The sequence below is a fragment of the Phaenicophaeus curvirostris genome, chromosome 21 (genome assembly GCF_032191515.1).
Source record: "Phaenicophaeus curvirostris isolate KB17595 chromosome 21, BPBGC_Pcur_1.0, whole genome shotgun sequence".
Taxonomy (NCBI): Eukaryota; Metazoa; Chordata; class Aves; order Cuculiformes; family Cuculidae; genus Phaenicophaeus; species Phaenicophaeus curvirostris.
The window spans coordinates 1,686,422-1,701,897 of record NC_091412.1 but is presented as its reverse complement, the minus strand read 5'-3'; the positions used below and the strand labels follow the sequence as shown (position 1 = coordinate 1,701,897).

At 43.3% G+C, this 15,476-nt stretch overlaps 1 protein-coding gene across 5 annotated transcripts in view; it reads right to left on the bottom strand.

The window, feature by feature from the left end:
* Positions 1-15,476, bottom strand: part of TPST1 (tyrosylprotein sulfotransferase 1) — a 54,651-nt gene that overhangs the window by 4,867 nt on the left and 34,308 nt on the right. For all 5 annotated transcript variants that reach the window (XR_011338915.1, XR_011338914.1, XR_011338916.1 and 2 more), the window contains exon 3: positions 11,710-11,908. Coding sequence is in view for 2 of the 5 variants with exons in the window: in XM_069873988.1 (XP_069730089.1) it covers positions 11,710-11,908 (199 nt within the window). In the remaining 3 variants the exon portion in view is untranslated. The remainder of the gene's footprint in view (positions 1-11,709; positions 11,909-15,476) is intronic.

Genomic DNA, 15,476 nt, shown 5'->3' with positions numbered 1-15,476 from the left:
AAACAGTAAGGCTGTCACTCGTATTATTGCATGATTAACCAAGTGCTGTGTAACCCATCCACGATGCTTTTAGAAAAAGATTTTTAACAGGATGATTAAATCTGTTAGGAATGAGTGGCTACAACATGTACTTTTTTGAAGTTATATATAACAAATCTGTTGCTTCACATTTTAGCGCCTCCAGTAAAGTTCCCTTTGGGCTTAATTACAATTTATGATTAAAAGTCTTCCAAAAGAGCTACCTGTCACGATCTCATGGACTATCAGAGCTGATACATCAGCCAGCAAACAAACAACATTCATTTAATGTTTTACAGTTTAGAAGCTCAGCAAATGTCACATATCATAGAATCACCAGGTTGGAAGAGACTCACTGGATCATCGAGTCCAACCATTCCCACCAATCTCTAAACCATGCCTCTCAGCACCTCATCCACCCGCACCTTAAATACCTCCAGGGAAGGCGAGTCAACCACCTCCCTGGGCAGACCGTTCCATTGCCCAATGACCCTTCCAGTGAAGAATTTTTTCCTTATGCCGAGCCTGAACCTCCCCTGGTGGAGCTTGAGGCCATTCCCTCTCGTCCTGTCCCCTGTCACTTGGGAGAAGAGCCCAGCTCCCTCCTCTCCACAACCTCCTTTCAGGCAGTTGGAGAGAGCAATGAGGTCTCCCCTCAGCCTCCTCTTCTCCAGGCTAAACACCCCCAGCTCTCTCAGCCGCTCCTCGTAAGACTTGTTCTCCAGCCCCCTCATCAGCTTCGTTGCTCTTCTCTGGACTCGCTCCAGAGCCTCAACATCCTTCTTGTGGTGAGGGGCCCAGAACTGAACACAGGATTCGAGGAGCGGTCTCACCAGTGCTGAGTCCAGAGGGAGAAGAACCTCCCTGGACCTGCTGGCCACGCCGTGTCTGATCCAAGCCAAGATGCCATTGGCCTTCTTGGCCACCTGGGCCACTGCTGGCTCATGTTCAGTCGCTGTCAACCAACAACCCCAGGTCCCTCTCCTCCAGGCAGCTTTCCAGCCAGACTTCTCCTAGTCTGTAGCTGCTCAGGGTTGTTGTGCCCCAAGTGCAGGACCCGGCATTTGGCCTTGTTAAACCTCATCCCATTGGTCTCAGCCCAGCGGTCCAGCCTGTTCAGATCCCTTTGGAGCCTCCCGACCCTCCAGCAGATCGACACTTCCACCCAGCTTAGTGTTATCTGCAAACTTGCTAAGGGTGCACTCGATGCCTTCATCCAGGTCATTGATAAAGACATTGAACAGGGCTGGACCCAGCACTGAGCCCTGGGGAACCCCACTTGTCACTGGCCTCCAGCTGGAGTTAACTCCATTTCCCACCACTCTCTGGGCCTGGTCTTTCAACCAGTTTTCCAGCCAGGAGAGTGTGCACCTGTCCAGACCAGAGGTGACAGTTTCCGAAGCAGAATGCTATGAGAAACTGTATCAAAGACTTTACTAAAGTCCAAGAAGACTACATCCACATAATACAATATTTTCATTTGTTACATCATAAACATTTTGTAGATGAGAAATACTATCATTTATGCAAATGGGAATATCACACCAGAACAACTGATCCCCCTTTGCTAGCTGTCAAAGGAAAGTTCTGTTAGCTTTCATATAGTTTATGGAAACAACAACAAAGTCTGAAAATGTAATAACTTAGCTTTCAATTCTCTAAAACAGTCGACCCTTGAGGAGTACTGGTATCTCCTTCACCCTGCTTTTCACATATATATCTCTTTATTCTACACAGCTAGCTGGCGTAATTTTGAGGTATGAGGAAAGTTTATATTTTGCTTTGATCTTTAAAGACACACAGATCCCATTGTAACGGATACATATCTTAGCAGCGGTTTTCCCCAAGCACCCACATCAGTCTGAGTCACACAGCAAACCCTTGTGTGGGTCACGCACTGAGCTCCTTCCCCCATCGACTGTACCCACATACACACCAGCCCAGCTCCCAGAGGGAGGACACCAAAGTTTTCCTTTATTATTCTCCCACCACTTAGTCACTAATTTGCTTTTCATCATCAGAAATGTTTAAAAAAATCCCAAATCAGTGGGATAGTCCTTTCCTGTACTGACATACACATTTAACAGCTTCACATTAGGAAAAAATTCTTCACAGAAAGGGTCATTGGGCACTGGCAGAGGCTGCCCAGGGAGGGGGTTGAGTCCCCTTCCCTGGAGGGGTTTAAGGGACAGGTGGACGAGGTGCTGAGGGACATGGTTTAGTGATTGATGGGAATGGTTGGACTCGATGATCCGGTGGGTCTCTACCAACCTGGTTATTCTATGATTCTATATCCAAGTACAGAAGAGCTCCACTTACTAGGAGGGCTGTCACAAAGGTACCACCAGCAACTCTTACACAGCATTATGAATTTCTACAACTGCAGCCTCACTATCAGCCAGAGTTCATGAGAGCTTGTCATTACCACAATTTCCCATCTCTTAGAATACAATATTACTTCTGGAACCAGGCTGTTTGAAGAAGAAGCAAGCAATAAACATTCTCAAACACTGCAATGGCCACACCAAACAAGTGTTTCTACTATCTGACCAACTAGGAAATAATTTGGCAATATATTTGCTTCCCTCTAGAGGATACTTCTTAAAAGCTGTTTACTTCCGAGATTAAACCGGAATACGTTTCAAAGGGGGAAAAAAGTACTCTGTATTATTAAGGCTTTTTTGGCAAGGGAGGAAGACAACTTGAAGAGTTTTGCCATCCTTTCTGCTGAACCAAAAAGCCTGAACGCCCTAAAATCATTATTTCTTTGTAGGCTTATGTAGCTGTCTGTAATCACACAAAATTTTTGTACTTGGAACAGTTCTATAAAGCCATAAAATCAAAATGGGGCCACACTAAAGCCTTGCTCGGAGTCTGCATGCTGTGTCAAAGGAAGACATTTTTGGAGCACCTCCCATACAAGGAGAGGCTGAGAGAGGTTTGCTCCATGTTGTTTAGCCTGGAGAAGAGAAGGCTCCGAGGAGACCTTATAGTGACCTTCCAGAACCTGAAGGGGCTACAAGAAAGCTCAAGAGGAACTGTTTATAAAGGCTTGGAGTGATAGGACAAGGGGCAATGGGTATAAACTGTAGAGGGGCAGATTTAGGCTAGACATAAGATAGAATTTCATCACTGTGAGGGTGGGGAGGCCCTGGCCCAGGGTTGCCCAGAGCAGTGGTGGCTGCCCCATCCCTGGAGGGGTTCAAGGCCAGGTTGGATGGGGCTTGGAGCCCTTGATCCAGTGGGAGGTGTCCCTGCCCATGGCAGGGGGTGGTCAAGAGATGCTTTATTAACAATGTCCATTTTCTCTGATTTCCTACGGACTGGTACCCAGAATACAAAGACGTAGTCCTCTCGTCAGAACGCTGCAGTGACCCAGGCCGGCAGCTGAGTCAGCTCAGAATTTCCTGCCTGTAGGATGCCTCACCCCAAAACAAGCCTGCAGTGTTAAACCATGACTCACGTGGAGTGAACTTGGGAGCTGGCAGCTCTCATCACACGGCCGAACAACAAGGCTTCTCTAAGCCGCAACATAAGAGTAGGAATTGTTATACACATGCATTGCGGAACCCTGTTCCTTCTGACATTCCATGATAAAACAGAAAGGCAGATTTAAAATGATAGGCACAGCTCTCATTTATATTCAGCTGGGGGTACTGCCATTCCCATGGAAACCTTAATGAAAGCCACACTGGTCAGAAATTCAGCCTGTGGCTTACTGAAGCCTCAATGTACTATAAATATTTATAAATGAAGGAGAGCATTTCATATTTTCAGCTTTTAACCAAGTCATTAAAATGCAGGCTGTGTTCTAGAGAGCAGAAATGGCAGTTACAAATCAGCAATATTATCGCATCAAAAAATGCTCCAGAACAACCTCCGCAAGGTTCACAAGAAGAAACAGCATCTTTTATGAGCCTAGTGCTGACATTGGGAGAAACAGACTGGCTTCTTCACCTCTTCTGGCAAACCACGACAGCTATTTTCCGGGAATTCTTAAAAACAGTTAATAATGACAATGGTACCTTGGGACTGATTCAGAACCAAAGAGACTAAACCGATGGTTGTCTCTCTGGAGTCTGTCTAATTTCCTTCTCCTGCTATTGTGACTGGGTCTACTCTTTATATTATGCATCTCTATATAAATTTGCCTGCTCCAAACCCCTCACCACTGGAATGTCCTTTAAAGGAACAGCGCTTTCTCCTAATAAGCACCTAACAGTGGATAAACCAAGGGCATTCATCCATCAACAACGTTAACAAAAATAATGGCACTAACGTCATAACCTTCAAAGATAATATTTCGGGTCATTTGCTATTATATTCACACGAAATACCACAGTTTAAACACCACAGTTTACAAAGGCAAATCTAACCAAGGACAGACCCAAAATTAGGTTTAACACGCAAATCTCCCTGATTACGATTCAGAACTGACATTACCTTGAATGCTAGTTTTGTCAAGATTGAGACTGCCCGGAGACTGGTTTAGAGTAGTCCCAAAACCAGTAAGCGGTCCTTTTTGAATCAAAACCCAGGGATCAACTGCAATCCAGAAATTCTACAAAACAATTACTCCATCTGCAGCCAAAGACATTATGAGGTTTTAGATTCAAAATTCTTTTCTGACCAATTTCTAAGCCTAAAACACATTATTCAGAGAGTGGCAGCAGAAAGGCAGAAGCGGAACACTGGAATGCCTTCCAGACTGAGCAAGAATTCATTAAAATTGAGCAGAAATGGTGTTTACCATTTTTCAGGGATTTATTTTGCAAGTCCAAATGGATTTCCAAGTGGGGGTATGTGGAATCTGAAGTCTGTGTCAGTCTGTTATTCAGTGCTGGCACTATTCAAAGTGTTCTATTAGAAAAAAAACAAAACAAAACCACATTCTTACAGCCAAACTAAATGCATAATATTCTGAAAACGAGATCAGAAAACAAGTTTTACATCCAGTTGCCTGAGAAAACCCTTATAAATACACAAGGGAAACTTAAGAACAGAAGTGTAACTCAGAAGCGTAACCTACAATTCACCTTTATAGAAGATTAAGGCACTCCTTTCCACCCACTTTCAAGCCTAGTTTAGAAAGAGTCGTGTTCGATTTGGTCAGTTCCTGTCCACAGAGATAATGGGTCTTTTGGTCTAAAAGTTATCCTGCCACTAAGTGCACTTGGGTTTGGTAGATTTTCAAAACATCAAAGTTGCTGAGTATAAGGCTATTGATGTTGTCAAAACCAAAAAGGAACACTGGCGGAAGCAGAGCAGAAACAATCCTTGATACCCAGTACACGGAGATACCCTTGGTCTTGCTCTATCAGACTTTCCTCAACTTCTTTGGCAGCTCACAAGGCTTACACAATTCTTCAGCTCTTTGCTGGAATTGCCAAGAAAAGGGACATCTGAGACGTAAATATTTACCCAGTAGGAACAACACAAAGAGCAGGATTTTAGACAGGCCCAAGAATGTCTGCCAAAAGGCAGCCTGCAACCACACCTGATTTTGTATTCTGTTTGTTAACAACTCTGTGTGCCTCACGAATCACATATATGCATAAGGCTGAGAGAGTTGGGGGTGTTCAGCCTGGAGAAGAGAAGGCTACGATGAGACCTTATAGTGACCTTACAGTACCTGAAGGGGCTACAAGAAAATTCAGAAGGGACTGTTCACAAAGGCTTGGAGTGACACGATGAGGGGCAATGGGTATAAACTGGAGAGGGATTTAGACTAGACGTAAGGAGGAATTTCTTCACCATGAGAGTGATGAGACACTGGAACAGGTTGCCCAGCGAAGCTGTGGCTGCCCCATCCCTGGGGGTGTTGAAGGCCAGGTTGGATGGGGCTTGGAGTCCCTGATCCAGTGGGAGGTGTCCCTGCCCATGGCAGGGGTGGGACTGGATGGGCTTTGAGGTCCCTTCCAACCCAAACTATTCTATGATTCTATAATTGGGGTTGTTTTTAAAACAAAAAGATGTCAGCACCTATGGAGAAAAACAATGCACTGGGGAATCCACATGCTAGAAGAAATATGCACTAAAAAGAGCATTAAATTTCAAGGACACCGAGGAAGTCTGTTGTTGGTTATTCTCACGCATCAATATAAATACACTTCGCACCCTTTATCATGGATTGATTCTATCTTTAAAACCTCAAATAAAAAGTCTTGACATCACAATTGTCATGTCTCGACTCTTAACAGCAGGAGACATTTCCTCACAATTTAAAACAGGCAGAAACAGGGGTCAGTAGAACTGTTTTGTCCTCTATTACTTCAGAAAATACCATCAACAGAACATAAACCAGAGATGGATAACAGCTTTCGGATGTGATTAGAAGCAGCCACGCGTATTTAAACAGACATGCTGAAAACCATAGCTTTTTTGATAAGAGTTCTGTACGCTTCCGTCTCCTGATCTCTCCAGGGCAAGGAACCCAACTTCATGAAGTTAAAAGAAATGACTGGAATATGTATTCCAAGCACACAAATTCACTTAGTGGGAAGTACGTGCCAAAGAAAATCTGATGTAATACATTACAGATGTGAAAGGAAAGGATTTTGCCAATGATAATATAACAATAAGCCAGTTTCTACTGGGCATAAGTTAGAGCCTTGCAGTTTCGAACTGTTCTCCGCTTTCGGGATATTCTGTTAAACTGCTGACATACGCTTTTACACAAACTTACAATGTTGATAAAGACATATCAGACACTGTTCTATCGTGGGGAGATTCTACTTTTGTAATTCACCATACAGTGACTGGGCTACCAGTTCAGACAGTGTCATTATTTGCATTTTCTGCGTCATTTACAGATGAAATCCCATTTTAGTTACAGGCTGTTATTGTCCTTTATGTTCAGGATGCAGAATTCGCTAAAATTCTAGAGGGGGTAGTAGTTATTTCTGTGTCTACAAGGAAGGGACCCTTGCAAACATTATAACAAAATGAACAGACCAGCAACAGACTCACAAGCAGAACACAAGACAGCGCAGCTCTGCAGCCACTGCGTAACAGAAGGTGCCTCTGGAGGAGGTCACATGCAGAGATCGGATCATCACCACTCAGACCTTGCTGTCTCTGCTCTGGGGTCCTTAACCGAGACAAGATAAAGTGTCCTAAAAGATAACACCGTTGGGACTAGCATAAAACAGATAAACAAAAGGTTAATGGCTTTGTTACTGCAAACATCAGAATGATCTGTTACACCGTGCTGGATCTGTGCTTTACCAGCACAGGTACTGTCAGAGCTGTCTTGTCTCCTAACACCTCAAAGCACTTGGAGACCAACATAAGAAGAGATGAAGTTAGCTTCACATTCTACTACTTCCTAAAACAAACCAGGACTAAGATGACAAACTAAGTACAAAGCCTGGTTGCATCTTACTATTTTTGTGCCATATTACAGGAGAACAGAAAACCAACCCAACCATTTTGGTATCCTAGGCAGGAAACAGAGTGAAAACCCCAAATTTAGCAGAGGGCATTGTTTTCCTCACATCACCTACAAGAACAAAGCCATTCTATTTCAAGCACTGTACTGCAGCTGGTGAGAATCATCACTTTGTTTCCAGACTGAAGAAAAAGATCTCTTTAACCTGTACATAGGCAAGTCACCAGCAGGGGACAGAAAAGGAAAAAAGAGGAAAAAGGAAAACAAGAACAGGACTTAACTGCTTAGGAAGCTTAGAGGAAGCTCCTATTTTGCACCACGCTAGCCATTCCTTTCCATTTTTCTCCTGTACTACCCCTTATTTTAGGCACCCTCACACTGACGGGACAGACAGCAGCAGCTCTGAAATTGCTGCACAGCATTGTCACTGTTCAGTCTGATTCGTAGTCTCTTCCAAGAAATCGTAAGACTTTGCAGTCAGTGCAGTGTAGGATAAACGCAGCTCTACAGCAGCGTGTAAGCACTTCTTACAACAAAGGCATCATGCTGTTTAAAGTTTGGAATATTTTGAATTTACCCTCTACAACTGGGCAATGAAATACTGAACTGTCTGCATGCAGATGAGGCTTTCAACCTACGAATATGTTTTGCACCCCAACCAATTTTCATTTTTCATTCTTTCATGATTTTTTTGTTTACCTTTATGATTTTGTATATGCAGTATTAAAGTGCTTTTAATCATAAAAAACAAAGACTGGCCATAACAACAAGAACTGATTTGTTTTTTAATGTAACTGATAGCAATAAAATAGATGAGACAGTGCTGTTCCATCTTTAGGTGGAGCCAGAATCTCCCCTGCCAGTAATTTCAGCGTTGTTGGGCTTCCACCCCGTTGTTGCAACCTCCACAATTTAAGCCAGCATTATGTACCCCTCCCAAAACTGGAAAACGCCCCTTTCAAAACAACCCAAAAAAAAAATAAAATTAGTCCTTCACCCTTCCTATTGCTTTGTTTGCAGGACAGGGGCAACTCCCTCTGTCTGAAGTTTCTGTCTGTCTCACACTGTTTCAAACAGGCTAACAAACCCCAATGCTCCTCGGAGCAGTGAGCATCAGATAATTCAACACGATTTCAGGTTGGTCACTCCAAGGATTACTATATTAACACAATACAGCTCATCTTTAGAAGTCTAAGCTTTATCTGTTTTCAGTGAATAAAATTCAAGTTTTAAGCTCAGTTTAAAGTTCTCGGTGACCACGAATGCACTGGAGTAGCTTCCAAACACAAAGTGAAGCAATAAATAGAGTATTTCTATATATTCTTATTCTGTACTAAAGAGTAACTTTGGAAATATTTTACTTGGACAGCTTTATCTCCAAAAATGTGCCCAGTACAATATTCTCTGAAAGACTATGCCAGGTGAAGCCATGGAAAAAGAGAGCGAGAACAACAGTAGAGCTACAGTCAAGTGACAGGGGACAGGACAAGAGGAAATGGCCTCAAGCTCCGCCAGGGGAGGTTCAGGCTGGACATTAGGAAAAAACATTTCACAGAAAGGGTCATTGGTCCCTGGCAGAGGCTGCCCAGGGAGGGGGTTGAGTCCCCTTCCCTGGAGGGGTTTAAGGGACGGGTGGACGAGGTGCTGAGGGACATGGGTTAGTGATTGATGGGAATGGTTGGACTCAATGATCCTGGGGGATCATTCCAACCTGGTTATTCTATGATTCTATGATTTACAAATCCACCATCTAAGAGCATGCAGAAACACACTGGACTTGCCAAATGCTAGTTCCTTAGGGCTGGAAAAATCTAGATCAAGAAATATATATATATTTAATTAAATAAACGACCCTTCCTCAAGCTGCAGTAGTAAGAAATAAATGAGCAGATGTTCAAAGGAGAGAAAGTGAATCCCACCGGGCAGTGTGTGCTGTCCCGGCTAACACATCGCAGTTCCTTCTCCTCCTCACCAAGCCCTCTTTCTCCAGACACCTGAATGTGCATTGAAATATGTCCCCATCTTCAAATTAAAAAAAAATTAATAAAGGAAAACAAAGCATTTTCAGAGGGGAGTCTGCTCTCCCCGATCAGCTACCAGAATACGAGTTATTTCAACATTCACTTGGGCTACAGCCCAGCTCAGTGGCAGCACTTGGGGAGTTTACTGCACAAGAGAGATGACGTCCCGGCACTTCCAGAGCGAGCGAGGAGCCCGCTGTGCTGAGAATTAGGCAACCTCAGCAGCCAACTGGTGTGGGAGTTGGGAAGCCTTCAGTCCTGAAGCCCTAGGAACCAAGGCATCAGCGTTTCCATAATCACCAAGAAAGATAAGGGACCCCATGGGCTGCGTGGGGATTTGCTGGGAACCAGCTGGGAGGAAACAAAGCAAAGCGACTGGGGAGGAATTCAAGCTGCCCAGACGCAAACTCACACACTGATCTGAGCCATCATTTTCAATGGCTCCGTGGGGTACATAACATTCTGAAAGCTTCACGTTTCTCCAGTTTCAAAAGGAATATTGCAGGTTTTGAAGATTAGCCACATTTATTCCTGTTATTTTTTTGGATTGTAGTCCTAATTCAGGACATCTCCTCCATTCAATCTATACAAACATTATATGCAGAAGTAATTTTGTTGAAGAACAAATTACTTGCTAATACAATAAATAACAAAATTAAAATGCTATCTTGGGCTGCAAGTCAAGCTATTGAATTAAAATAACAGTCAAAATATTAGCAACTGTTCCATATGCTTGTAATATTTGAAGCAGCTATTAGAACAGTAACCTCCAGTTTCTCACAGCTATTTTTAATATTAGTAAACAAAGCGAGTAAGCTTCAAAGCAAACTTGTAAAAAAGCCTCTAATGCACTTCAGCCTTTTGAATTAGGATTTAATTTTTTCAAAGGTATGTTTGTGGCTTTGCTTATTAGCCTGACAATATTCCAGAAGCGTTTGGCCAAGGCTCTCAGCCCCACAGTGTGAATGTTGGGGTGTCCTGTGCAGGGACAGGAGTTGGACTCTATGATCTTTGAGTGTCTTCCAACTCAGGACTCAGAAAGGTCACCACACAGGAAAAACTTATTTCAATTGTATCAGGAAGAGATAACCAACCTTAAATTATTGCATTACAAAGGAAATGTGGATTGGAGTCACTCTTTTATAGTACATACAGGGAGGTGCAAGAGGATTTTGGTTTCGGGGCTCTGAACACTCTTTTTTAAAGGGGTTGACTCGAATGCAGAAAAGTTTGTGAGCCTTTTAGAACAGTATCAGGAGCCCTATAAAACGCTAACCGCTATCCCCACCAGAAAAGATGGGTTACCTTTTCCACACTGAGCTAGTAACTATTCCAATAGTCAGCTGTCAACTTTTAATACCCTGATCAACTGTTTAATCAAAGTTTCCCATTTCCTAAAACGAAACAATGCAAAAAAAGTGTAGACACTTCACAAAGAGTGTGGGGTTTTTTTTTCATTAGTATCTAGCCCATCAGGACAGCAACCAGCTTTTTTGATACCAGAAGAGTCCTTTTAAGTTGTTTAATTCCATGTTTCCAACGGCTACTTTGTTGCGCCAGCAAAAGTCACCTTCTTTTAATAAAGTATTAATTCTCCAAAGAACAGAAGTAAAGAGTTAATTATTCTTATTTGCAACAATGGTAATGAGATTTTCAATGGACACCTCCAGGGATAAACAGCTCTATAGCCTAACTACTCAAATTCCAACAACATTAAATTCTGATTAAAATCCTTAAGTTGAGGTTAATCAGTACCAGATCCTCCTCCATCTTTTGTTTGTTCTACAAAGGGCAGCAAAGAACTGGAAAAACTGACATTTTGATCATCTTGGGCCATCTTCCACGGGTCGCTCTTCAAATTCTACCAAGTAGTTGGGGTGTAATTTGGTGACAGAGCTTCTGCCAGCCCTCATACATAAAAAGCTGAGCTCAATTGAGTGTGATGCCTAGGCTAGAAAACTAGCTTTTTTTCGGCTACTAACCAGTTCCCCAGCTGTCTGGATGATTCCTAAGAGATTCAGCTACATACACCAAAGAACACAGCTCAAGCTTGGGGTTAGGGTAAAGCAAGTTGGATCGAACTGAAGACAAACAGCAGGAGTCAGACTTCCAGTGCTCAGGGTCACAAAGAATTCTTCCTTCTTCCCATCATGGCAAGGAACATGCTGCTAAGTATCAAAAGGTATTAGAAACAGATTTAAAACCCAAACAAAACACAAGATTTCTGCTCTGTAGCTCACACCCATTTGGTCAATAATTAAACACACAAGAATGCCTTACCCTCCTTGTGTTTTCCACAACTTTTTGATCAGGCTTTCCGTAATTTGGTGGATTGGCATAGGGATCGTATCCCAGTTTCGCTAGCATGGGTGCAATCACGGGCATGTCTTGCAGAACATCAGCAGGGATCTTCCCAACCCACTTTGACAGTGCTTCCACATTGACTGGCTTGATTACTTGGTCAGTTGATCTTTCAACCCTGTGGAGGAAGAAAGACAGGTTATATTTTGCATTCCAACCAGCACTTGCTTCCTCACTACTATTAAGACCTTTAGCTTGTTTTTCGTATGTGTTTTTTTCCCTCCTTCCATTTCTTTCCCTCTCCAAATTTCATGTTTCTGCAGAGCTGATGGAAAGCAAAGTTTACTACATAAGGCTAAAATGAGAACAAGTAGTGCAACACTCGTGCATGGTTTCTGGTTTAGGCTTTCACACAGAATGTGCTGAGGCAAGTTCTTTAAATAAAGACAGCAGTGAAAGCCAAAGAGCTGTTAAGTGAAAAGTATGCACACACCTACCTGTAAGGCTGTTTTCCCACTGGCATATTTCCACATTTGCTGTTTCATTGCCCTTCAAAGTTGTATTCTAAATTAAAATCCACGTGCTATTTATTTCCCCTGCATACTAGGACTAAATTATATCTTTAATAAAAGAGCCCCCCTTGTGGAAATGACAGAAAGCTACCAACTACAACAATCTTCACAATCCTTCCTTTTGTAGATTGAGAGCTCAGTCATTAAGCAGTTCTTAAAGGCAAGAGCACAATCATGGCAAAGTCATATGTACTGCAGTTAGAAAATAGTTGATCTGTTGCTCATTTAATCAACAGTCCTGAAGTAATTTTCATTCTTGCACGCAGCTTTGTTGTGTGCTTTCGTTGGTCTTTTCAAGGGAAGAAATCCAACATTGCTTTGTTTTCCCACATTCCTTCCTTCTTTTAGATCAGAAGATGTACCACATCTTTACTGTGTTTATTGCTAAAACAGGTCAGCAGGACTCAGAACAGGACGAGCATTTAAACATTTTTTCTGAACTCAGAAAGACTGCACATGCATTTTGGATGTCCAGGTTTATCCTTCTAAGGCACATGAGAATGCCAAAAGGAATATTTGCATCTGCGTTGCAAGTAATACCGTAAGGTTCATCCCTGCATCAGTAGTTCCTGTGGCTGGTGATACCTGCCTCAAACCTGGTGCTGAGCATAGAGCTGTTGCATCCACCCCATGAAGAACTTCGATCTCAAAAAGCTCTACCACCCAGAAACCAAAACGGTTACACTAGAAAGTAACAGCACAAAGTATAACACCAGTACCCCATCTACATAGAATCATGGAATGGTTTGTGTTGGGAGGTACCTCAAAGCCCACCCGCTTCCACCCCCTGCCATGGGCAGGGACACCTCCCACTGCATCAGGGGCTCCAAGCCCCATCCAACCTGGCCTGGAACCCCTCCAGGGATGGGGCAGCCACCCCTGCTCTGGGCAACCTGGGCCAGGGCCTCCCCACCCTCACAGCAAAACATTTCTTCCCAAGATCTCACCTCAATCTCCCCTCTTGCAGCTCAAAACTGTTCCCCCTCATCCTATCCCTACCATCTCTGATGAGTTAAACAATCATAATACTGGAATTCAAAATCATTCTCCAGCAGCTCATTCTTCAGTCACAGAGCAGGCAGAATGTGAGAAAACATCATCAGAGAAAAACCAATGGAAATTGCCTGAAATACTCGTCATAGTTTCTGAGAGCAGAAGTCTAAGCTACAGTCAAGTTGCTCAAGACTGACATCAGTCAGTTTACAAGAGGAACAAGTTGGGTTGCAGTTATCTAATCCACCTCACAGTCCAGGAAGAGGCTGAAGAATTGTTGCACGTTTGACAAACAATAAATGTCTAGCAAGAGGCATCCCATTCAGCTGCATCCTGTACTGTGCAACGAAAGCCTCCAATTCCAAACCACGCATGCCAGTCTGGCAGTCATTAATTCAATTTGATCTTAACATCAGTCTGTAACTTGTCACTCTCTTTCACTTGTCATCGCAGCTACAATTCTTCCAGGACAGAGGAAGGAAGTTAGTCATACAATGCTGGAAGGTCAGTAACTTCAAACACAATCAGCGAAGAACAAACCAGACAGGGAAATGGTCACTCATGGGGAAACAGTCTTGGCAAGCTGGGCCCCCACGGACTGCTGGAAAACATGTTTGATGGAAGCTGATGAGTAAGCACCGGACAAACAACAAACTAAGACAACCACCAGAAATTTCAGCCTTATCCTCTTCAACCAGTAGCTCGAACCAAAGGCAGGAATTCAGAATGGGATTTTGAGACCAGGAGTTGTGGCCAAGTTTCAGCTTTCCTGAAGGCTACTGGCCTGAGATCTCAAGTCTTCACAGCAAGCTAAGAAGTCCAGGCAACGCTTTTTTGATCCTTCTTATTAGAAGATGAACATCTGACTTCACATCTCATTAGTGAGAAAACAGCTTTTAAGAGTTGAGTATGAGGCATTGCAAGTGGCAAGGCAGAAGGCAAAGCACCACAGGAATCGGGAGCCTATAAACCATGGTGGGTGGGACCTTCCAATTCACAAAAAAAATTATGGTCCTCTTCCTCTCAGACAGAGCCAGCCAAGCCCAAAGTCCCTTCACCAAAACTGTACATTGTTTAGACTGTTTAAAGTAAGGGTGATACTGTGAGAACCACACAATGGGTTTGACTGACAGCATGTTGGAACCCCAGAACAATGGGTGCTACACATCAATTAGGACCTAAATGAGCAGATGTATGAATACCTCATCCTGAAGCACAAGCACATTTAAAACGTGTAGCTTTTGCCCCATTGCCATTTCAGTCTTTAGAAACATTAAGTACAGCATTAACTATTTCCTGGTGATTAATACCTGGCAAGAGATAATCGGGGAGCTACACCTCACTGTTCCCAGGCATGGATTCAAAAAATATGACACCACATTCAGTGTGTTGCTTAAGTCCTTTGGAGTCCTTTTGATTAAGATGAGAACAGAGAAAGGCAATTAATGGGAAAGACTCTTCACACCAGAGAGGATCTGAGGAGTAAAGGGGAACACAGAATGAGGACAGGAGGAAAGAAATCTGAAACAGGGGAGAGTGAGATGAAATCTTAGGAAATATTTTGCTGTGAGGGTGGGGAGGCCCTGGCCCAGGTTGCCCAGAGCAGTGGTGGCTGCCCCATCCCTGGAGGGGTTCAAGGCCAGGTTGGATGGGGCTTGGAGCCCCTGATCCAGTGGGAAGTGTCCTTCCTATGGGGGTTGGAACTGGATGGGCTTTAAGACCCCACCCAGCCCAAACCCAAAAAACCAAGTAGAACAAAAGAAGCAAACATACTAAGTCCTGTCAAATCCTTGCATGTGGCAAAGGCTGCCTGGTCAGTGCTACCAGGTTCCACTACAAACCAGCAGGAACATCTCAGCTTTGAATGCAGCTGGTAGCACGGAACACAGGACTAACCCCAAATACTTCTACGTCTGTACTAGAAGCAAATGAAAGTTATGTGTTAAAAATAGTATATTCTGAAGTAATTTTGCCTAGATGGCTCTTTTCATAATAAGCTTAATAAAAATTGCTATAAAAAGGTTGATATTTCAGAGGTGACCACAGCTGTTTCCAGTTAGGAGGCAGAGCTATATTAACAATACTAGTTCTAGCAAGTAGTCCAGCCATCATACATTCCTTCAACAGCCACGCTGGCAATTACTTCAAACCACAGAAGGTTTTCCGCTACTACAAATTCTG